The sequence below is a fragment of the Arvicanthis niloticus genome, chromosome 3, assembly GCF_011762505.2.
Source record: "Arvicanthis niloticus isolate mArvNil1 chromosome 3, mArvNil1.pat.X, whole genome shotgun sequence".
Classification (NCBI taxonomy): Eukaryota; Metazoa; Chordata; class Mammalia; order Rodentia; family Muridae; genus Arvicanthis; species Arvicanthis niloticus.
The window spans coordinates 3065258-3090937 of record NC_047660.1 but is presented as its reverse complement, the minus strand read 5'-3'; the positions used below and the strand labels follow the sequence as shown (position 1 = coordinate 3090937).

The 25680-nt window shown below is 48.7% G+C and overlaps 1 protein-coding gene across 1 annotated transcript in view; it reads right to left on the bottom strand.

Moving 5' to 3' along the window:
• The window catches only part of Stk24 (serine/threonine kinase 24), a 99947-nt gene extending 74467 nt beyond the window's left edge, over positions 1-25480 (bottom strand). The window contains exon 1 of the mRNA XM_034497524.2: positions 25096-25480. Within this exon, the coding sequence (XP_034353415.1) occupies positions 25096-25137 (42 nt within the window). The 5' untranslated portion in view covers positions 25138-25480. The remainder of the gene's footprint in view (positions 1-25095) is intronic.
• Between the last annotated feature and the right edge of the window lie 200 nt (positions 25481-25680).

Here is a 25680-nt window from a genome sequence, read left to right as displayed (position 1 = left end):
GCCAGGCTGAGGACTGGAAAGGTCACCCAGCAGTTAAAAGCTCACAGTGCTCCTCCAGAGGACCCAAGCTCAATCTGAATTTGATCCCAACACCCACATCAAGTGGCTCACAACTGCTCGTGACTCCAGTTGAGAAGATCCAACACCTGTGACTTCCACTGACTCTGGACTCACATGTGTACCTGCATGCACATGAGTCTATAGGCACACACGGGCACACATACATGCACGTGTGTGAGCACACACATAGGCACATGCAAACACATACACACGGGCTAACAGACAGGAATTCTCTACCCTAAACCAAGCTGGATGGTGAATCTAAAGTATGCATGTTCTATACCATATTAAACATTTTGAATTGTATGATACCAAACACTGTGTCTGTATTGTTTGTAAACAATTATTTCCATAAGGAAAATCAACAAACAAGATGAAAATGCTCAAAAAATTATTTACTAAACCCACTAAATATTTTTTTAGGTTTTGCTGTTGTTTTGCTGAAGTTAATAGAAGTTTAAAGAAATTTGATGAAATCTGTTGCTATTGTTTTGAGACAAGGTCTCATTATGTAGACCAGCTAGCCTCAAACTCACAGATGTCCACCTGCCTCCTCCTGAATGCCAAGATTAAAGGCCAGTGCCACCACATCCAGCAATTTAATTTCACATATCTGGGTGCTTGTCTGCATGTACATTTGTGCAGCAGCCATGGAGCTCAGAACAGAGCATCAGATCCAGGAACTGGTCAGGAGATGGTGAGCTGCCGTGTGGGTGCTAGGAACCAAACCCAGGTCCTCTGCAAGAGCAACAAGTGCTCTTAACCACTGAGCCGTGCCTCTGGCCCTCTGGCACAACTTTCTAAGAAGCCATAACACACTTGCCCTCCTGAAGCCTCTGTCTCTTAATAAAAAAGCTACGGGTACAGAAGTGGTGGGTGATGTCGGTACATTTAGAACCACACCAAGACATTCACTGTGGCAAAGGCAGAGGACCAGCACCACAGGTCCCAGCATCCAGCCAGCACAGGGGCCACCACAGAGCTCAACTACAGAACCTTTCTGACTTTCAAAGGCCTGCTTCTCCATTGCCACAAAAGCAAACCAAACATCCCTGCGGTGACTCATTTAAAAGAGCACCTCGTAATTTTGTTTTTTCTTCTTTTCTTAAATGATGAAATCAGACAGCCAAACAGCTTCAACTCAGTCAGCATTTCCAAAGGGTGGCCCAGTTGTGCCAAGAACTACAGTGAGTTGGGGCTTTCTTCTGTCACCAGGCTAGCCCAAGTCCCCAACACATGTCACCCTCCTGCCAGACCTTCTCAGTCCGCAGCTCAACAACTCAAAGATAAACAGGCCAGCTTATCTTTCTAGTGTCTCTCACATCAGGCCTTATCCCACAAGTGCACACAAGGAAACCTCCATCACAGAAAGTCAAATTTCCACTTCTCTCCCCAACTGATGTGCCAACAAGCAAACAGCAATCCTGAAGAGCCAAGACACATGCGCTCACTACAGCAGACAGACCCACTGCCTCTTCCTGTGGCCCCTTCTGTGGCCATTCACACCTGATCTCTAAGAACTTAAGCACTGAAATTCTTTTTTTCTCTAAAGGTTTTTAAACACAAATTTAAGCTGGGGAGAGGGAGGAGCCGAACGATTTTGTAGAACAAAAGCCGTGTAAGGCCATTTGCTGTTTTAAACGTCCACAGCTCATGCAGTGGCATGCCATGGGTGAAGACACTCAGCCTGGGAGGTAAAAGCCAAGTCTATAAAACCCAGTTTTAGCTGTAAGACTCGCAACTTATTCATTAAGCAGCCAATAGCCTGGCCTAGCTCCCAGTCTTCCTGGTAACTGAACCAAACAAAACGTACAGCACACACCTTTCCCCGCACCCTGGTACCACAGCCTCCAGCACATACACACTGCACACTCCAGTATGTCCAGACCAAGCTATAAGCTATGGTTCTGATCCATAGACAAGCATGGCCAAGACAACCATAGTGGAAGAGGGTCACCAATCCCTGTCCCCACCTCTTCCTTATGAAGTCAATGGAAAGAGAGCCTGACTCTACTCCAGTGGGCAAAGCCCCTGGAAACCTGAGGAGTAGGAAGAGAACAGGTGGGCACACATGGACTCAAGCCCATGGCCACCTCCTCCTCACCATCTGCCTCTCAACTGTAGTCTTCCCATGTGTTAAAACCAGACAGAAAGTGCACACAAAATACGATTTTCCTGGTAATAAAATATGAAGAAGGAGTTTTAGTTAGTTGGTTGGTTGGCTGGCTGGCTTTCCAAGACAGGGTTTCTATATATAGCCCTGGTTGTCCCAGAACTCACTCTATAGACCCGGCTGGCCTCAGACTCAAAAGATTTTATATTTTGTTGTTGCTTCCCCACCCCCCAACCCCCACCCACTGCCCACCACCCCACCAGGCCTCATTATATAGCTTTGCTGGCCTGGAACTCACTACAGGATGGCCTCAAACTCAGAGAGATCCTCTTGCCTCTACCCTTCAAGTGAAGGAATTAAAGCTGCGTGTCACCACACCCAGCCTAAGATTTTATTTTTTACTGCATTTATTTAGTGTGTGTGCATGTACATATGCACTTGTGGGGCATGCATGTACGAACACAGATGTAGAGAGGTCAGAGGACAACTTCCATGAGTTGTTTCTTTCCTTCTACCATTCAGATCCTGCCTGGAGACTAATCTCAGCTGTCACATTCAACAGTCAGAATCTTATCCTGAGCCCCAAAAAGGTTCTCACTGGCCCCCAAAAGGTTCTGTCTTTGTTTTTGCCCCCCCCCCCCACTGGTAATTACAAATGGTGCCATTAAACTTTATCCCAGAACCTTACATGAGTTTTTTTCCTGAGCACAATATGCAATAGCAGAGAATCAGACAACTGGGCACAAAGGACATTTTCATTGGTGACTGAATATGGGACAATAAATTACACAAGAGATGACAAATACCAGAGTTCATCCTCAAATGCATACTTGACTGTACACACTTCAATATTCTTCCTCATGTAGCATGGTGCTCTATAAAAACAAAGAAATTACTCCATGTATTTGACCCCTATCAGTCAGGTATAAATATGCTCTCCCAGGTAAGCTCCCAACAGTTACAGAGATGTCCCCAGACTCAAGCAGCAGTTCTATATGGATAACACACACAGTAGACCACCAGCTAGACTCATGCAGTGCCCTCCACTAGCCTGGTGCTATACTTTAGTCTATTCCAGCTGCTAGAACAGAGTGTCTTAGACTAGGTAACTTACAAACAACAAAAACACACTGCTTACAGCCCTGGAGGATAAAAACCCTTCATCCCAAGGCCCTAGCAGATCTGCAAGGCAGGGGTCTGTTCCTTGGAGTTGGCACACAACAGAAGGGACTAGCAAGCTCTACCCTCACCAATAATCTCAAGTGTGCTCATCCCCACTCAATCTGTAACCCAAGCTGGACTCAAACCAGCGTGGTTCTTGGGCCTCGACCTCACCCCTTACTATCATCACCCTGGGGATTAGGTTCCCACCTTACAAGTTGCTATATAATCTGGAGACAAACAGCCCTGCCTACCTACTCCTTTCCCGCCTGGCTCCATGGTCTAAGCTCACAGAGAAGGGGGTCACTGCCCAAACTTGCTTGGCTGAATGCCCTTGCTTCCTGAGACATGTTGCTAACAGTTTACAGTAGCTAAAAGTGAGACACTGTAGGTTCCCTTTGACATGGAGATTAGACAATCCATAGACCTGCACTCTAGGTTTTAGACCATCAATCCAGCTGCTAGTCACCCAAATCTGATAAAATTCTTGACACAAGTGAAAGTCTGTGTGGCTCCTGCTTCTCTTCTGAGCAGAAACAGCTCTGTCCTGCAGCAGGTCTGTCTTCATGCAACACAGAGTAGCGCAGGACCATGCCAAAGCCCAGCCTCAACTCCCAACACTGGTCTCCCCCGAACCCCTGGCCTTTGTCACAGAGAACACTCCTGGCTCCAAGGTGAAAGTACACATTTTAATGTTATTTTTATATAAAATGTTTAGTTCAGAGGCTAGACTCTTGCAAAGTAAAATTAAGCCATTTAAACAGTCTACTGCTTCAAGCACCTCCAACTCAACACTTTGCCAATAATCAGGCAGCCTTCAGAATTCAGCTATTCTATTTCTAACTTACACTAAGGATTAAGTTCAATTCAAAATGTATCTGCAGGGCTGGAGAAATGGCTCAGCAGTTAAAAGCAGCACTGACTGCTCTTGCAAAGGACCTGAGTGAAATCATGGAGTTCTACAGTTTCTTTTTTCTATTGCTCACACATTACTTATACATGGAAGTGGATGTGGAGAGAGCTGGAGAGTGTGCTAGGGCATAGCCATTCTAAGCAAGAGCTGCATCCCATCCCTCAGTATTGTGAAACATGATCCTTCAGCCACGCCTACCAAACTAACAGTTGACTTAAAAAGAGCACCAGCTCTTTGGGGAGGAAGGTGCCATATAGTATTTTTCCTTGTCACCATACAAACAGCCACTCACAGGAATCAGGACAGTGGACAGATACCTGGGATCTGGACACCAAATTTGGTGCCTCAAGAAGTCTGTCAAAGACTTCCAGATGAGAGAGGCAAAAGGCAGACCATCTAACCAGTTCCCTCCCTCACTCTGGAGAGAGCTTATCCAAAGACTCAATTGGAAAGGGGACTCTGAGAAAAATCAGAGCTTGACAACCCCATTAAGATTCTCCTGGTCAAAGCTGGGTAGTGGTGACACACACCTTTAATCCCAGCACTCTGGAGGCAGAAGCAAAGGCAGGTGGATCTCTGTATGTTCAAGGCCAGCCTGGTCTAAGAGTGAATTCCAGGGCTAGAGAAACCCTATCCTGATAAAAAGAGAGAAGACTTTAGATCGGGTTCAGCTGTCTGTGGAAGGCACTCTGCACCTCCAGGTTAGGAGAATTCCTTCCCTCGGGAGAGGTAAACCTCATCCACCCTCACATTCTAAGACTCAACCACAAACCCAAGTTCACCCTGGGGAACCAATGTGTTCACTGAGCTAACCTTCATGGGCAACCTCCGACAGCTGCAGTCACGTCTCCACCCAGCATGAACGACGCCTTTCCTACAGCCACACAGATGGAGACCCTCTGTTACTCTTCTTCAACCTCTATATTCTTGCCCCTCCAAAGACCATGTGCAAGTGCAAACAGGGCAGAATTGCATGCAAGTGGCTTTGAGCATTGGCTGAGCCCCCTCCCAAGCCCTGCTTCTGAGGGAATGCTACCAGCCCACGGGCTCGCTCCTGATGCCTCCTAACAAGCACACACATCTGATCTGAGGCAGACAGCAGCGGCTAGGTGGACTACCTACAAAGGCACTCAGCTTTCCCTAAGGCAGATTGGCTAAGGGGTCTTACTTAGCTCACGAACCACTGTCCTGCTTCCTGTGGGTGGCTTTTGGTACAGAGACAGGGGAAATACTACATGGCACCTTCCTCCCCAAAAAGCATATGCTCTTTCTAAGTGAACTGTTAGGAGGTTATCTCATTCCAGGATGAGCTTTGGGCTCTGGTGAAAAGCTGAAGCAGCCAACAAAGAAAACTGGTATATGCAGGAAATACCGCAGCAGAACCTAACAGCAAGCACGCATAAATACAAAATGGACCTTAGAACTACATCGTTCCTCCGGCGCAGGACTATCTACTCTCTTGTCTGACCCACCGGCTGTCATCAAGGATGAGCCCTGGACTGGGGGAAATGGAAGAGCTGTTGCCTGGCGTGTGTGGGGTCCTGGATTTAACTCCTAGTACTACCAAAAATAAATAATGTGAGCCCTGGGATCAACCAGATGGCTCAGCAGGTAAAGACAAATGTCACCAATGCTGACCTTGCTCTCCTACACAGACGAAGCTCTTTTTTTTTAATTGATTAATTAATTAATTTCATGTATGTGATTATACTGTCACTCTCTTCAGACACACTAGAAGAGAGCACTGGATCCCATTACAGATGCTTGTGAGCCACCATGTGGTTGCTGGGAATTGAACTCAGGACCTCTGGAAGAGCAGTTACTCTAACCACTGAGCTATCACTGCAGACCTCAGACAGCGCTCTTAAGTGAGGCCCTTTCTTGCATACCTGGCAATGTATGCAAGATGAGAAAGTCACCTGTGAGAAGGTCCCACTTGAGGGAGATCTCTCTGTCGGGACTTCTCTACCCAGTCTTGGGAAACATTTGCTTACCTGGCTGGTTTCTTTGCCCAGGGTTAGGGACATGGTGTAGACCAGGCCAAGAAGCACCTTCCTAAAAACCTGTATGAGAATTCCTGGTAAAGGGTGCTCCTAGTCCTCCAGGATCACCTCAGGGGATAGCTGAGAACCATTCTGACCAGTGGGCAAGGGTCACAGTCCTTGGGAGCACATGGGTATGAACAAGGAAGACAAAGCTGGTCTTTTCAAGTGTACGAGCAGATGAGTCTCCCCTTCCCCTTTCTGATTAAGTAACTGAGGTTAGCACCCTCTTGCCCGAGTTGGGGGAGAAATCCTCTAACACAGTGAATCTTAAGCCCCAATCTTAAGTATTCAACCCCAGAAAATGCCATCCAAGTCAGGAGCACAGCATCACCCACAAGCTGAAAGCACCTAAGACTGACAAAAGGCGCCAGCCCAGATTCCTGCAGAATGTAGTCCAAGACAAGGATTTCAAACAACCTTCCTGTTGAGTGTTACTGTCAGCTCACCTTGATGTTATGTTCTGACTTCCTCTGGAACTGACATCCATTAAACTACCTGGCAAGGAGATTCGGGGTGGAAATGAAATCTGTATAGTAGGTGATCAGGGCTCTGACACTTTTCTTCATCAGACCTTTCAAAGGAGGGCTGGAGAAATGGCTCAGCCGTTAGGAGCACAGGCTCCTCTTCCAGAGGACTGGGCTAGATTCCCACTGCCGACTAAGTGACAGTCTGCAACAGTGTGAACTCCAGGTCCAGGGCATCCAATGCCCTCTTCTGGCCTCCATGGACACTACATGCACATGGTACACAGACAAGCATGCAAGTCAAACACCCAAAAACATAAAAACAAATACACTTTTAAACTTTCAAAATGATTCCACCTGGGGCAGGGACTACTACTCTGTAGTCATGTGGGCATCAGGGTCTAGCCTAGAACTCTCAGTGGAGAGCACACCAGGACCTGCAGGTAGAGCTTGGTGGGGCAATCTCAAGGGCTCCTCCCTTTCAGTCACTCAGTCACGCCCATTCCTAGGTTGCTTGTAGCCACTGGTGACCTACTTAGTGTATCACTCCCTGGCCTGGACTCTTTCCCTAGCTCCAGACCCACTTATGGATGTGGCTGTCCACACCCTCTGCCTCCAGTCCGCTTACAGAAGTCCCTGTCATCACAGGTTCTTCATCGTCTGCAGTCTGTGCCAGCTGGCAGCCCCACACCTATTAACCCACAGCCATGGCCTTCCGAGGACTATGCATACTCCATCACTGTCTTAGTCAGGGTTTCTACTCCTGCACAAACATCATGACCAAGAAGCAAGCTGGGGAGAAAAGGATTTATTCAGCTTACACTTCCACATTGCTGTTCATCACCAAAGGAAGTCAGGACAGGAACTCAAGCAGGTCAGGAAGCAGGAGCTGATGCAGAGGCCATGGAGGGATGTTACTTACTGGCTTGCTTCCCCTGGCTTGCTCAGCTTGCTTTCTTATAGAACCCAGGACTACCAGCCCAGGGATGGTACCACCCACAAGGGGCCCTCCCACCCTTGATCCCTAATTGAGAAAATGCCTTACAGCTGGATCTCATGGAGGAATTTCCAAGGGAGGCTCCTTTCTCTGTGATAACCCAGCTTGTATCAAGCTGACACACAAATCTAGTACAATCACCAAGCCTGCCTCTTCTGCCCCAGCACCTCAGCTCCCCCCACGCCCCATACCTCCCTACTCAAGACAGAGCATCAGACCTTCCTCCCCAGTGCAGCCACAAAACTGCTGTTACAATCCACAGCTGGCCATCAATTCAAACACTAAAAAATTTCAAGGGGTAAATAAAGAAATATTCCCAAGAATTTCACCCCATGAGTAGGCTCCAGGCTGAGCCACAAGGTGGGACAACCTCTCTGACATCACATCTGCCATCTTCTTTTCACTAAGTAAGAAAAATCCAGTTCCTTGTTTCAGTCTGGGCATTCAGGGACACTTCAAGTCCCCGTACTTCCATATAACCTTCCTGTCTTGAAAAGAAATTCTCACTATATTTAGTTACTGGAGGGGGTGCCCCAGCATGTGCGTGGGAATCAGAGAACAACCCAAGGGACTTGATTCTTTCTACCACAAGGATCCCAGAGATGGAACTCAGGCCAGCAGGTTCGGTGGTAAGAAAGCCTTTACCCTTTGAGCCAGCTCACTGGTTGGAAAAGAAAGCCTCTATAGCAGGTATGTTGGTTCACACCTGTAATCTCAGCAGTCCAGAGGCTAAGACAGGTATAAAGTGTTGAGTGCGGGGCTAGCCTGTACCATGGTAAATTCTGAGTCATCCTGGAACACAGATCCAGCGAATGAAATAAAACAGCAGAAAGATAAATTTCTCTGAGAAAGCTCAGGCATTGCTCCTTCCTTAGTCTCCACACTGCCACACAGTGATGGCCAATGCCCCGCACTGTATCCGTGCCTACCTGCAGTCGTGCTACATGCAGGCCTGTGGTTCCAACCCCAGCGCCTACAGTCAGAAAGAGACAGATGGCAGCCTCCCCTCCAAAACCCAGAGCTCCATCTCCCTCATGTGCTGCAAACCTCCCATTCCCTAATACTTAGATCAAAGCGTATCCTTTCCTCTGATCATTAAGGGCTGCCGCCTACTTGAACCATCAATTTCAAAAGGAGAAATCGAGTTCTTCTTGGAAGGCTGTGGAAGGAATAATATACTCAGCACCAGGAAGGCAAGAAAAAGAGAAACCCTACAGGTCGCGTTCACGCACCTCTCCTAAGCAATCAGAACTAACTCGTACCCACAGCACAGGACCGTCCTGCTAAGAAAGTGTTATTTAAAACAAAACAAAACCCAAACAAACAAAAAAACTAAAACAAAAAATCCCTTCCTTCCTGCTCTTACGTTTTGGGTACAGGCTGAACTAGCCCACCCTTGAAAAACCAGTGGGAAAAAGATGCTTCTTTCTGAAAACCAGAGAAGCAATCACCAAAGCTGGACATTTGGTGGCACACTCCTTTAATCCCAGCACTCGGAAGCAGAGGCAGTCAGATCTGTAAGTTCTTGGACAGCCGGGGTTTTACGTAAAGAGACCCTGTCTCAAAAAAAAAAAAAAAAAATCAATCATAGTCAGAATAAGAATGTGCCTCTCACTAATCTACTGTAAATACTGTTAGGTAGAATGAATGGCCATTGGGCTACTCTTGGCTGCTCAGCTCAGAACAGGAAGATCATTACAAAGCCTGACACTTTTTTTTCTTTAACTGTACGTAACTCATGTTTAAGAGTTAAGTCACTGAAGACACTCACGCATACCCAAAAGGATCCTGGACACGGCAGCAGACACCTGCAATCCCGGTGCCGCAAAGGCTGGACCCAAGACCAAACCGCCCTGGACTGCTCAATAAGATCACGTCAGAAAAGAGGGAAGAGAGAAAGAGGGAAGTGGGGAGGAAGAAAATAAATAAATAGAAGAAAAATCTGAAAAAAAAAAAAATGAGGGGCTGGAGAGGTGAGTGAAGAGCACTTTCTGTTCTTGTGGAAGGTCCAGGTTCAGTTCCTAGCACCGCAGCAGCTGGAGGTCATCTGTCAACTGTGGCTCTAGGGAATCTAAGCCAGCACCTTCTTCCGGCCTCCACAGCCCTGGTCATGTATGCAATACACACACACATGTAGGCAAAACGCCCATCCACGTAAAACTTAACAGAAAATAAAAGTCTTTTTTTTAAAGGCTATCCTAAAACAAGAGTCACCAAATAGTTGTGTGACAATTCACAATATGATTCTAAAATTGGGCATGTTGGCACACTGCTGGTAAGCCTAGCATCCGGGAGGTGGAAGCAGACGGCTCACAAGTTTTTCCTTTCCAGCTACATGGTAAGTTCAAGGCCTGCTTGGACTAGCATATATGAAGCCCTATCTCAAAGAGGGAGGGTAGGGCTGTGGAGATGACTCCATCTGTAAAAGTGCCATGCAAACAGGACCAAGTTTCATGTCCAACACCCATGCTCCCAGTACGAGAGAGTAAGACGCAGCTCCCCGGCAGCCGGCTGGCCAGTCTAGATATATCTATGAGCTCTGTGCAGTAAGAAACCTTGTCTCAAAGAATAAGATAAAACATGACTGGGGTGTCTACCTAATATTATCTCTGGCCTCCACACACACACTCCAGAACATACCTGTGTGCATGCAAGCCCATGCAGGTGGAACACACACACTCCAGGACACACCTGTGTCTGAAACCTCAATCCTACAATTCTAGCCGCTTCTTCTGGCCTCTGCATGTGCTGCAAAGTCACCAAGCAACTAGATGCACTTCCATCCAGCCCACTTTTAAAATACAGCTGGGCAAGGAGTAAGGAGCCCAGCCTTACAAATGCCACTGTTCACTGTGTGCAACGCAATTAACCACAGAAAACCCAATGCTTCCCAAGCAAGAGCGTGTAGACGACAGGGGTGTGGGGGGGTGGGTAACTGTCCTTTCTCCAAAGACAAAAGGTACACCAGTATGTTTCTAGCTAGAATTCTGACCTGAAGGTCCAGCAAGATGGCTCAAGCAGTAAAGGCAACTGCCACCATACGCTGATGGTCTGCTGCATCCTTGGGACCCACACAGTAAAGAGAACTAGAATGTCTATGAGCATGCTGGGGAATGAACTGCCTACCACAGACAGACAGACAGACAGACAGACAGGCAGGCAGGCAGGCCAGACAGGACAGGATAGGAAAGGACAGGACAGGACAGGACAGACAGGACAGACAGAATTCTGCCCTGGAAATGAGGCAGGCCTTGTACTAGAGAAGGATAGAAACCTGTTAAGAACCTAAAATACATCTCCCATGACTATGGAAATTCAGGACAGTGTTTACGGTCCAGTTCTAAGTAAGACAAGGACAGGCACCTACACCGAGTACCATCACATAAAGCTTCATGTACATGCAGAAGACAGGGAAATAGGTGAAACAGAAAACTGCTGTATTTATGCTGTATTCAGTTTGCAGGAAAATACAGGCTGAGGTGTGGGTGTTTCCTGGGGGAAGGGAGTGCCCACTCCTCCACCAGACTTCACACCCAGTTCACACCATTTTCAACAGACTATGCCCATACATCATGGCCAGGGCAGGAAAGGGGCTGGCTGACCCAGCAGATAAGCACCAGTAGGCTCTTCCGCCAAGTCTCAGAGGCCGATATCACAGGCCTCCAGCAGGGCGGCTGTGCAGACTCTGCTGCAGAAAGACTGAGGACCGGAACTGCTCCCACAGCTACAGCTGAACATCCCATGCAACAAGCCATACTTTTAAAAAAAGGAGTGGGGGGGAGGGAGTGGGGTCAGCTGTGCATGGTGCCTCCTGCCCTTAATTCCAGTACTTGGTCTACACAGCAGTTCCAGGACAGCTAGGGCTACAAAACAGAGAAACCCAGTCTAAAAACATAACAAAACCACAAAAAGTCTACCACTCTTAAACGATTTGAGCTGCGTTATCATCTTAAGTCTTCACAGCAGTTACGCTGAGGTGCCAAGGGCGGACTGAGCAGGAGTCCTGCCAGAGAAAGCTCCTTTCCAGTCACTTTGGGGAAGCAGAACTGCCACATTCTATAGGCACCTACGGAAGACCATAGCTTACACAGTGGAAGGGGCTTCTCAATCCTGTACACAAGAAACCATTTGCTCTGTCTGAACAGTAACACACCCAAGAGGCAGGGATCAAACACAGTGAAGAAAAACTGCTTCAGACTGTGAGCACAAACAGGCCTCCGGGGAAATGAGATGCCACCAGCACACCTGCTACAGCCCTGACAGCCCAGGTCAACATGGAGACTGCATACCGAGTCCACCTCCCCACGGGTTAGATCTGCATCCTCCTCCCCTGCTAACACACAGCCAGGACACGTTCATCTTTTCCCAAAACCACAGCAGACGAAGGCATCCCAAAAGGCTTCATACTCTTTTTTTCCTCATGAGGGGAGCTAAGCTCTGCAGCCACCTTTCTTAAAACAGTTCACTAACTCAACCACGTGCTGCCTGCATTAGAGTCGAAAGCAAACACACACACATAATGGACAACTCAAAGTTCACAAGTGTCACAGTACAACTAAAAATTAAAAAAAAAAAAACAAGTTCCAAAACCTCAACGTTTGGAAGTGTATCTAACCGATCCAGGGGGGCTAATGTGGGCATAGCCGTCATTTCTAAGCATGAAGTCTCCAACAACCCACACAGGGATGGGGTGAGCGTGGGGAGGGACCCCCTGGGCCACCTACCTCAAAATACAGACAGACCTGAGGGAAATGCTTGGACCTGAGGTCATTCCCTGAACCTGTGTTGTTGTCGTGGCTGTGGTTGTCACTGCTGCTGTTTTTAAGGCCAGACAAGGAAGAGAGTGTGTGTGTGTAGCCCTGGCACCAGGGAGGCAGAGACAGGGGAGTACCTGGGGCTCAATTCACCTATCTGCTAGCCTACTTAGTGGGCTCCAGGCCAGGGAGAAACTGGCTCAAAAACCAAACTGGAGAGCACCTGAGGAACATCTGAAGTTGACCTGTGTGTGTGTTCTTCCCCTACCCTACCTACGTGCGTGCGTGCGTGCGCACACACACACACACACACACACACACACACACACACACACATACACACACACACACCAGAAGCAAACCTATGCACTGTTCATTGTTAAATATGCAACTTCAAGGAAAGACTGGATGCTGATGACAGAGAGCCCATCATCCCACACGGTGAGAGGAATGCTTGCCCATCTCATTCATCTCTACGCTCCCAGGCATCCTGTGTCCCAGCATCACCAAAAGGCAAATATAGGCCAAGGATCTGGAGTCGAGAGAGAGCCACGAACTGCAGGCTGAGAAAAGGGCCAGGTGCAAACCCAGGAAACCAAAGGCTGACGTACGAAGACTGAGTTGACCCAACACAGAGGCAGCTGAGAAACAGCCCAGGAGAAGCTGAGGGTTACCACAGGTCTTGACATTCTGTTAGCATTTACCTCATATCAGGAAGAACCAGAAAGCAGCTAGTCAAAACCACAGGATTCTCCAAACAACTACCAGGATAACCTAACAGGCCTGGCAATTTCCAAAGGATGTGTTCCTTTAAAAAGCAGTTTCCAGGGTCAAAGATATGGATCACACACACTGCTGCCACCCCATGGGTTTAGAAACACATACTACAAAAACAAAAGCCCGAGTCTTACAACTTAAAGACCTCTTTGCCCCAGATCTACAATACACCAGAGGTTCCAAAATCAGTCTTCCCAAATAAAATGCAAGCCAGGATTTGCAGTGGTCTGAGTTTGGCTGAGACCTGGTCTCCCTGTGCTGTGAAGCACAGGCTGGCCTGAACCTGCAGAGATTAACACAGGAGCCGCAGAAGCTGCTTTCCCGGTGAGACTGGGACTCCACAGCAAGGACTTGGTGGGACTTAGGATGCTGAATTCCCCATGACTCCACGTGTAGTCAGTCCTCCACATGTAGTCCTAGGAGCAGCAACACACCTGGGAACTTCACAGAGCTGCAACCCCGCCTCCACCTCTATAACCAGAGGGTACAGAGAGTGGAGCCCAGCAGTCAGAAAATGAGTCTTCTGCAGTCACTGTTCAAACAACACATTCTGAACACTGCCTGACAGTTCAGGGAGCCAGCCCAAGAAGGGCCTAAGGCAGCGGTTTTCAACCTTCCTAACGCTGCGACCCTTCAATACCGTTCCTTATATTATGGTGACCCCAACCACAAAATTATTTTCATTGCTACTTCCTAACTGAAATTTTGCTACTGCTATGAACTGTAATGTGAATATCTGTATTTTCTGATGGTGTTAGGCGATCCCTGTGAAACTCAGCAGACAGAGAGGAGATAAAGAGAGATCCACGCCACAATCCCTAATACCCAGACGCCAACTATAGGCTCCACTGCAAGCAGAACAAACCGACTAGCACCAAGCTGAAGACCTGAAGGCACACATACAAGTCAACCTGTGCAATCACATAACAGGCTTGAGCAGCAAAAAATAAAAAATAAAAATCCAAGCTACTTGATCCCCCTTGCATGGTTAACAGGACTGGACATCCTTGGCAAGCTCCCCTCAGCAGGAGTCAGGTGCACAGTTCACAAGAACAAGTACTACCACCCAAACTGTACATCCTGCCCAGCCAGAAGACCAGTCCTACAGCTCAGGGAAGATGACTTTTTCTAAAAAATAACAATGCTCACTTAGCATTCCCAAGGCCCTGGGTTCCATCCCCAAAACTATAAAAAGTAAAGAGAAAGAAGAAAGAGCCCTATGCACTACCAGTTCCAGCCCTGCACTGGGTGCGCCGGAAATCAAAATGCCAGGAACAGTTGGAAACAAGAAAGAGGAAAACACAGCCCTGGTACCCAAAGCCAGCGCTCTCCTCACAGCTAAGTCCATGGTCCTCCACCCTCTGGTACTTGCAAACCTGGCAATATCTGCCTCCACCCCCGTTGCCCTGCAGATCACACAGCCACCACCCTAATGAATTCAACACACAGTAAAATCAGGCCCCTCCTGCAAGGCTTTCCACCAAAGGTACCATATTTTAAAGGTTAGTATTTTCCAGATTGATATAAATACAGCAAGGGTAATGTTATTATGTCTCAAAGAAACCCAGGGGCAACCTGTGGCTCCTCCAGCACTTCTCTCCCCCACCCCCCATCCCAAACTCTCCAGCCCAGGGGGGCCAGGCTTAGCTTCCCTTCCCCCAGCTTCCCGGATCCTATATAAACCAGCAGGTTTGGCTGTGCTCCCTCCTCCTGCTTCCACGTGCCCACGTGGTCCTCTTGGCCTTCTCCTCTTCTCTCTCCTTTTCCTCCATCATCCCCCTCCACTACCGCCACGGCCCAATCCACTCTGGACTCATCCAGGTGCCTCTGGCCATATGTCCTCCTCAACCATAACCAGGGGCATCATGCCCTCCTTTCATCCAAACGGGAGGTGTAGTTGCTTCACCTGCCAGCCAGGAGCCTGCACCTGCTAGAAAGCAGGTAAGAAGACAAGGGCAGAGAGAGAGAGAGAGAGAGAGAGAGAGAGAGAGAGAGAGAGAGAGAGAGAGAGAGACACAGACAGAAGTCAAGCCTGTCCTGGTACTGTGACAGAACACTGCAGACCATGTAATTTATAAACCAAGCCCATTTCCCATAGTCCCGCATGCTGACAAGGCAGCAAGTAGCAGTAAGGGCAATATGTCTGCCCAGGGGTCCCCTCTCCCTACAGATCTGCCCCATCACAGAGCTGCACTATGGTCTTGTCTAGCCCTACATCCCAAAAGCTACACATCCAACATGATGAAAACATAAATCTGAGAGCTAAGTTTCCAGCACATGACTCTGGAGTCTCAAGCCACAGCAGAAGACCGAACAGTCTACACATAAAGAAAACAGGAAAATCACTTTTAGCACTGAACCCCAACATCCCAGAAACTGGCAGCAGCAGGAACCACACAGAGGTGGACTTCAGTGGACTTCCGGTGGGCAGGCTGCAAATGACCTAGGAGCACAGTGCATCTGTGAGAAGACCCAAAAGAGGCTTACCGCACAGGAGGTCCACACTGAAGGCAGCACAGTGGCACCCTAAGGGTCCAGTACTGATTAAAAAGGGGAAGGGGAAGCTAAATAGCACCATCTATTTGCTTCCTGTCTGGAAGTGACCAGCTGCCTCCCACACCCCGACCCCAGGCTCCACTCCATGACGCACTTTCTCCTTAAAAGTTAAACCCTTACAGTGCTTTTGCCCGGTAATATGTAACTAATCTCCCCACAGAGATATCTCCACAGAGTTCAGCGACTCAGGGCAAGTCTGATAAACAAGGAGCCAGGCAGCTGAAAGGGCTCCCTCCTCCCCAGAGCCCAGCCACTGCCCTAATCTCCCACCTCAAGGAATGAGTGCAGATGTTTTCCAGGGTAGGAGGGAAGCACAGGCCTCCTAACCGGGTAGCATGCCACACAGGTACTGCGTCTACACCTGTGCCCACTCCACCTCCATAAAGACTAGGAAGAGGGGGGTTTCCAGCAACAACAGAGACGTAAATGAGCAGAGAACAGACTCAGGAAAGGTCTTCAAAAAGGCAAGCATCTAACAAGGCCATTCCCAACTGTCTTGTCCAGTAGGGAAGACAGACAGGGAGCATCACGGTTAACTCCTCACAGACAGCATGGTGGCACATACCAGTACTCATGAAACTCAGGTAAGAAAAATCTGAGTTTAAAGGTCAGGCCGAGCAGCATTCTCTAATTCAGAGCTACATACTGAGACCCTGGGGAATGAAGGGGGACGGACGGACAGACAGACAGGAAGGAGAAAAGAAGAAAAAATTACTTGAGGTCCTAGTAATTTCCAGTCATAAACAAAAGTATTTGAGGGTGGATATTAGAGGGTGGCCTCTACCACAAAACACACAAACAAAAACCTGGCCACTAAACCCAATAAAGGAAAAACTAGAGACTCGAAAGAATAATGCCTTGGAAATAAAACAGACACTTAGGCAAAACGGGAAGCACACTGTAATGAGGAATGCTTAGAGACTCACAAAAGTTCTCGGCATCTAAGAATACAGGAGCAGAAATGCTCACTGGGAGGCTTGAAACATGGAGACAATGGCCCAGAAAAACAGTGAGAAAGACAAGGGACAGAAAACAACTTTAAAGGGTTGGCCCATTCAAGGACCAGATGAGAAAGTACAGCATCCAAAGGGAGTTTAAAAAAAAAAAAAAACCCTCATCACAAGACACCAGCTGTCAGACTGTAAAGGCCTCCTGACTGCCTGCACAAAAATATGACAACACTCAGGCCAAGACACCACTGTGGAACATCACAACACAAAGGAACCTTTTCCAGGCTCAGGGGCAGGACAGCTTATGTGGGTGGAATCCAGTCCTGGTGCACACTGCACTCCAGAAGAACACAACTAAAATACAGCAGACAAGTGTCTTCAAAACTCCCAGAAGGAGGCCCACAGGACACAGAGGACATACCTGTATCTGGAGCCTCAGGGTGATAAGCTGGGGGTCAGCCTGGACTACACAACATAATCCTGTCTCAAAACAAACAAACAAACAACAAGAAGATGTAGCTCCGCAATTCAGTGTCTGCCTAGAACACACAAGGCTTTATCTCAGCCCCTAAGACTGAAAATGCATTTCTGAAAGGAAACCAACAAGTCTGTGCCATATCACACTACCCAATAAACAGTAACTATGAAGAGCCTGTACTCTAATTCACTAGAGGGGAGTCCAGATTACACTGTACCCATCAATCCAATGGCATGAAGCCAGTAAAGACTGGAATATAGAAAACAGGTACCAGCAAACAGCAGCAAAAGAACCAAGGCAACAAAAGGCCAAGAGACCCAGAGAGGAAGAGTGGACCAAGATGAAGGGCACCAGCCCAGCAGAGGTGCACCACAGCCCAGGAATGGAACACCACAGCCCAGCAGAGGAGCACCACAGCCCAAAAATGGAGCACCACAGCCCAGCAGAGGAACACTGTAGCCCAGCAGAGACACATCAAGGTTGGCTCCAGATGAGTTTCCTAAGAGGAGGTCCTGACACCTGGTGAAGTCTATCTGGAAAAGCCTATGAGACGTCTGAAGAGGCCTGCACTTCACTACCACTGCCCAGGCTGCAGACTGTGTAGACACTGCTGTCAGATCTAATGTGAAGAGAAGTCAACAGGACCAAACCTAAATCCTTATCTGCAGAACCCTGGGTCTACAGAGCATGCAGTTTCTAAACTTGTCCACACAAGCCAAGGAGTGTGATGGCTAAGTCAGCACAGGGAGACCATAGGGGATTCCTTTGGGAAGTAGGAAACAGAGAAAGGGGACAGGTAACCTTGTGCATCTAATCTGTGCAGCTCTTTCTAATAAAAACTAAACAAAACCTAAGTAACTGAAAACCAAAACAAAGGATAGGGAGTTCCAAATCTTAGAGTTAAAAACAGGAAGAGATTTAGACAGGCCAGCCCTAGCTACACATTTGGTAGCGTTCACATAAAACTCACTCTGTCCCCATCACTGACACTCCAGCACGCAACAATTTCTCTTGCTAACCACAAACCCTTACAAAACAGGAGGAAGGTCTCTGAAGTCCCACTGTGTCACTGACAGCATACAACCCTGAGCAGGCCACAGTATACTTTGTAGCAAGCTAACCACATCTTGTTTTACACAGAGCACCTAACAGTTCTCCCACTGTAGTCCAGGTCGGCCTGGAACTGACTGACCTCAGAGCCCAGAACTAAACTCAGAGCATACCTCTTGCCTAGCTTTCCAAATGCAAAAACTGTAGGCATAAGCCACCGTACTCAGTTCCAAGAACTCAGGATTGGCCACAGCACTCCCCCTCCTGGCCAACCCCCCCCCAAGTCAGATGTTCTAATAACAATGTATCCTTTTCCCAAGCCATTTGACACCAAAACATTTAGTAGATCCCACTGTAAAAATTAGTTATGAGAAATGACCACTACCAACAGATACAAGACTAGCCCAGGTTCAACATAGCAGCAGCAGAGTAACAGAATGCAGGTCTATTTCCTGCAAGCACTCCAGCCACAAGATTCCATTAGTGATAATCACCCCAGCTAAGGCACACAGAAAGCATTAGCAGGGAGGGCCGGGTGGGGCCCATTTCCTGTAGGTACCAATTTCCAAGCAGGCAAGTCTGAATCATGGGAAAAATCACCCAAATAAAACTGTGTGGCAAGAGACCATCAGACTCGTCCTGGACCATGGTCTGGAGGGTGTGCCCCATAACACCACACTAGAACAGAGAACAGGCTCACCCATCAGTAGCTGTGCACACTGTAGCTTGCCAAGAACCAACAAAAGAACTCCATCTACCTTGTGGTGGTCTGAATAGGAATGGCCCCCATAGACCTATTCGTCGGTTTGAACGCTTGGCCATAGAGAATAGCACTGTTAGGAGGTGTGGCCTCGTTGGAGGAGGTGTGTCACTGTGGAAGTGGTCTTGGGGGTCTCATATGCTTGAGCTACCAGATCAAGATGCAGGACTCTCAGTTCCTTCTCCAGCACCATGTCCACCCTGCACACCACCATGCCTTCTGCCATGGCAATAATGGATAAAACCTCTAAAACTGTAAGCCAGCCCTAATGAAATGCTTTCCTTTATAAGAGTTGTTATTGCAGTAGTCACGGTCTCTCTTCACGGCAACAGAAGCTACAACTAAGACAAAGGTGCACCAGACCAGAGAGGCACCTCAACTCCACGGTGAGCACAGCAGCTCCAAGAGGAACACACACACAGATCTGGACACCAGGAGGCCACCTGGCCACTGCCACAGCTGCTGCATTCTTGAAGGTAGCTGAGTGCCTGTATGAAATATTATCAATGACCTTCCCTGAGCCAGGCATGGTGGCACATACCTTTAACCCAACAACTGGAAGGCAGACCTGAGTTGGAGGCTCCTCTGATTCTAAGACAACCAGGAATACACAGAGAAACCCCATCTCAAAAGAAACAAAAAAGTGCATTTCCTGATCTGGAACTAGAACCAAACTTCCCAAAAGCTATTTAATGTTTAAAAAAAATAAAAAGAGGGATCTACCACCCTAATATCCTGAGTTCCATTTCCCCGTATCTCACCTACCACACGGTAGGAGAGAACTGACTCTGGAAAGCAGTCCCCTGTCCCCAATATGAGTATGAGGACATGCACATCTGCATGCATGTGTACACAGAGAGAGAATTTCTTTTCATCTTGGAGCTGGAGAGATGGCTCAGCAGTAAAGAGCACTTGCTGTTCTTGCAGAGGACGGGGTTTGGCTCCCAACACCCACAGAAAACAGCTCACTACTGCCTGTAAGTCCAATATAACCTCCTGGTGCACACACACAAACACACATATATAAATCTTTAAAAGATAATTTAAAATCTTGGCCTTCCCCCACCCTATCGAAAAAGAAAAAGAAATAAGAAAACCTTTCAGGGATGAGAATAGTACGTGGTAGTGGGGCGGCTCTGGAAGGCAACAGGGCCAAGGGAACAACACGCACATTTTCAAGCAAAACAAAGTCTTAGCAACAAGGAACACCACAAATAGACATAGGTGCAAAATGACTTAGAGAGGCAAGGCTGTACGGCAGCTGAGTTGGTCCAGTGCCAGCCAACCATTCATGAAGCCAAGAACTGGATTCCCCAGCACTGTATAAACCAACCGGGTATGTGATCCAAGAACTAGGGAGGTAGAAGTAGGACAATCAGAAGTTCAAAGCCAGCCTGGACAGCATGAAGAACTTGCTTGTCCTGGGAAGAAGACTTAAGTAACAGAAAAACATACCCGACTTTCCTCCTCAATTATTTTGCACAACACAAGACAGCAAAATAAAGCAAAGCACATGACAGGCCAAACAGGAGTCACAGAATTCAAGCCATTGAGGTCTGTGAAAACCCTACAGGGCTGTCTTGGCCGTCCAGGAACCCTTGAGTCCCCACCACTCCCTGCCCTGGCATCACCTGCTCAAATACTCCAATACCTTCTAGGTAGAAACCCAGAGCCCCCTTCCTCATCACCTATGCCTGAGAACAGAGACAACCCAAAGAACAAAATACCCAACACAGTACCCAGGTCTCAGGCCCAGCAGACCCGTGGACGCCCTGTCTCTCCATCCTAAAGAAACATGGTGCTTTCCAAATATACATCTGGTCTCCTGGGGCCCAGTTACTGGAACCTTCTCGTGGCCTGCCCTACAAGAGCTCCTGACCATTTGAGACCAGGGACCTGCATCTTGACATCATCCTCTGAGACTCCCTGTCTACATCAGGACCAGAAGGTGCTAAACCTCCATTTGTGTTCAGCCTCGCTGGAGATGTTCTCAGTACATAGGCCTCCCAATTTTATTGAAAGGCCACTTAGACACCAAACCACCACCATCACCGCCAGCAGCCCAGAGTACAATTCCAACAAGGGCAGGCATCTCCCAAGGAAGCAGGGAGGGAAGAGGGAGACTAGACAGTACCCAACAGCCTATGCCACACAGAGGGGTGGGCAGCCAGAGCCACAATAACTACGATGGTCTTGATGTCTTATTTCCCAGATTTCTCATGTGCTAGTAACAGTGAGCACCATCCTGGCTACCCAGTACACAAGCCTCCTCACAGCTGGGGCTTGCAGCCTAGGAGCTGAAGAAAGGGAAAGAGAACAGGATATAAAAACATCAGCAAGTAAAATCTAAGTTTTCTTAGCTACACCTTGAAATTATCTATACTTGCAAACACGAGGGTCTCTTAAATCCAAAGCCTCGAGACATGCTGAATTAACTCCAGCCTTCTGACACATGTGACTTACCTAACTTAGTATATTTTAAACTTGGAGCCACGAACCAGTCGGCTGTGGAATCAATTCAATGTTACAAGCACTGTGTTTTTTTGTTTGTTTGTTTTTTTAAACATTCAATATTTCAGTAGTGACTTGCAAGGAATAAGAAACAGTGCGATGGTCTGAAGCTTTAATTTCTGGTCCTGATGCAAAGTCTCTGTGTTACAAGGGTCACTGCCCAGAAAGGCTATAAAAATGGCTAGCAGAATTCTGTGACAGTAACTTACAGCCTGCAGAGGTGGACTGCTGCAGAGGACTGGAGTCTGGTCCCTGTGGCTCCTCTTCTAACCTCCCAGGACTCCTACACACGTGTGCCTCATGCTACATACACATATGCATACGAAATACGTTTTTACCAAAGAATTCTATAAGCAAAAGGCTAATTCTTTCTTTAGATCCCTCCAACCCAGTTAGGGTTTCTTTGTGTAGCCCTAACCATCCTGGAACTAGCTATGTAGACCAGGCTAGCCTCAAACTCAAGAGATCCACCCGCCTCTGCCTCTGCCTCTCTAGTCTGAGCCACCACTGCCCAGCTCACATAAAGCTAACTCTTCTGCACCATGATTTAAAGCAAACTCAAAGCACTAAATAGGTCCCTTCTGCCTCCAACTTAACTTTTTCTTCTCACTGGAACCAACAGGGCGAACCAGCGAATGTTTATGAAGAAGGCAGGAAATACTTAACAGTGTTCAGCTCAGAATGTCTTTTTCTTTTTTTACTTTTTCAAGACAGGGTTTCTCTGTGTAGCCCCTGGCTGTCCTGGAACTCACTCCATAGATCAGGCTGGCCTCGAACTCCAAGATCTGACTGCCTCTGTGTCCTGGAACTAAAGGAACCCAGCCAGGTCTTTCTAATTCTCTCACAGACTACAAAACCCAAAGAGGAAAGAAAATCCCCAGCAAACCTCATCCAAACAGTCGGGTGTACATCCCTCAACTCCACACCAAAGATCACTAGAGTTGTCAATCAATCACAGCTACAGAGTTTTAAAAAAAAATCATCTTATATGTCTTTCTCTAGAACAAAATGACTTATAACATTTGCAAAGGTAGGGTGAAGACCTGGGTTCTAATCACTGTATGTCATCCAATATGCTTCAAATCCTTTCTCATTCACAAAGCTCTAAAACAGTATAAATAACCTCTTCCTCCATCAGTATCCGTAATAATCAACAGATATAAAGTGACTAGCAGGCCGTAAAGTCTTTATAGTAAAGCATTCCTGCATTCAGCTTATTCCCTCAGGCTGTCTGAATCTGCTCTGCTGCCTTGCCAAACTTTGTTCAGTTTTTCTGAGGCAGGGACTCAGTATTAACTTTGGCTGGCCTAGAACTCTCTAAGGTAACCCAGGCTGGCCTTGAACTGACAGAGATCCACCAGCCTCCACCTCCTGAGTAGACAGCCACTACCACACCCCACTTGCCAAAGCATTTAACCCAGTTCCTCCTAAATCCTCATAGGGATTTGACAGGGAGTTCATAAGAATTGTGGCAATAGGGATACCTCTTTCTGTCCAGTTTTATCCTAGACAAGAGTCAAGGCCAGGTGTGCCTTTCATGTAATCCTCAAAACAGCCCCCAGGGAGGCTGCAGCTCCTGACTCCAGTTGAAAATAAACTTGCTGGTTTTTCTTTTCTGGGGGGAAGGGAAGGAAAGCAACAGTCTCCAATGATACACCAAAAGTTTATCACGTGGTTTGAAGACATACACAGGGGAGGGTGTGGGAAGCCACTTTTCCTCCTCTGCCGGACCAGAACAAACAAAAAATAATAATACTGAAAAACGGTTATCGTCTTCATACGGAGAAGCAAAATTAAAACAGCTCCCTTTCAAAAAACACTTCTTAAGTTATTGAATTTTTCTTTTCTCAAAATGAAGACATTCTGGCCCAGTCTTTAAAACAAACCATCAAACTGAAGAGCAGATGCCAGCTGGGAACCACCTGGCACTGACCCCCCACACATTAAGTACCATAGTAAGTACCTTTTCAAACACTTTCTTTTACAAAGGTTGGAGCTAATGGGGCACCAGGGGTGGAGCCAGGTAAGTCACTATAGCAGGCAGAATAAAGAAAACGTGGAGAAACAATGAGAGTTCCTTCTCATTGTACAGGTTAGGAAACTGTCACCCAGTTGTCTCTAAAGTCAAACCAAGGCGAGAGTTGCAGGAGACCTCGGCTAACTTTCAACTAGCGGCCAGCAGCATCAGGTTTTACAAAGCACGCTGCAAGGTGAGACTCAAGAAAACTCCAAAGACACTCAGTTCCACCTTTATTATTCCTTCAAAATAAAAATGACTCAAGTTCTAGTGGCCACTAAAGTGGTAATTTTGAATTCCTATTTTTCCAGAGTTGAAACCTGGACAAAGAAATTCATTTTCCTTCTCATGGTATGAAAAAAATAAAGAGGGATTGGAAATATTTTCAGAAGAGGCAGAAGCAGTAAGAGGCAAGGCCTGTGCAGCTCAACCCTGGAGCCAGAGAGAAGGGGCCAAGGGGCCTGCTGCACCTATAAACTGATAATCTTCTTGGATATTCTGTGTTTGGTTTGGTTTTTCTTTTCTTTTCTTTTCTTTTTTTTTTTTTTTTTAAGCAAAACTCTTTCGTTCACTCGCTTGAGAAAGCAAACTTTGACTGGTCTTGCTGTCTTAAATCGCAATCATTTTGTCTGCGTTTATGCGCTCACAAACTTTACAAGTAAGAACAGACAAGTGATTGTTTTTCAAAGTGCAGAAAGCCATCCTCAATAGCAAAAAAAAAAAAAAAAAAAAAAAAAAAAAAAAAAGTTCTTGTATCTATGAAAACTTGAAATTCAACTCTCTCCCTCCCCTCGCCGCCCCCTTCCCCTCCAAAGAAAAAGTCTCTGGCAGGCTAAGAAGATTCAAAGTCAGCTAGCACACAGCTCCTCTGGATGCCAACGGGTCTCAAAGTGAAAGTCCAGCAGCGGAGTCCTGGCACCCAAGGGGTGAACCTGGGCTCTGCACGCCAGGGCGCTCACGGAGGTGTGGGTTCCGCCTCCCGGGTTTGCAACCTCGCACTTTCCGCACCAGAACTACAGGCTCGGACGGGAGGTTACACCTTCCTGCACCCCGCCCTGCGGCCCGCCCGGACTGGGACCAGCCGGGGCGGGCTCCCCGCCCAGCGTTCGGGTCTCCCGCCTGGGGAGCTTTGGGGAGGGACTCTTGGAGACTGAGGACCCCGGAGTCCCGCTGTCCTCGTCCCGGGCCCACACAGGGCCCAGGCACCCAAGCGGGGCCTCCAAGGACACTAGTTCAGACTCCTGCCCCGATGGGCGCTCGGCCTGCGCGTCGGAGTTGGGGAGCGCAAAGCTCCTGCACCCCACCTTGGCTCCAGGCCGCAGACCCCACGGCCCCTCCACGTGCACACACACGAGATCCCCGGCGCCCGAGTCGGCGAAGATCCTGGAGAAACGGGCCCGGCGCGCTGGGGGGAGGGGGGGGCGTGTTGACACCGCCAAGTTGCCCGCTTCCGCCCCGGCCGCAGCCCGACCCGGCCGCCCCAGCCTACCTGCATGCCCGGCAGGCCCGACTGCACCGGGGAGTGGGCCATGGCGCTCGGCGCCGCCACTTCCTGGCCCGGGACGCGCGGAGTCGCGCGGCGAGCAGGCCCGGGGCCGCGCGCAGCCCTCGGGTGGCGGGGCGGGCTCTGGAGCCCGAGGCCACCGCACCCCGGGGACGGTCTCAGCGAAGGTTGGCGGGCCGCGGCCCCATACACTGAGCCTGGGGCGGGCGGCGGGGGGGCGCGGGGGGGACGTCTCGCGACCGCGGCTGCTTCTCTTAGGCTCCCGCTGCTGCGCCGCCGCGGTGCTCGGGTCGAGCCGGGCGGCCTGGGCCCGCGAGCGCTGGCCGCCTGGAGCCGAGTGGGCGCGCACAGCCCGCCGCGCCCCGCCCCGGCCCGGCCCCCGCGCCCGCCCCCGCGGCCCGGCCGGGGACCCCGCCCCCGCGCTTCCGGGAGGGGGAGGGGGAGGGGAGGAGCCGCCGGGCGCCCTAGGCCGCAGTCGCGCCTCCCTGCGGGCGCGCGGGCGGGGTCCCCGGGGCTCGGCGGGCAGGCTGGCGCTCTCGGGACGCTGCGCGCCGGGGTCCTTCGTAACCG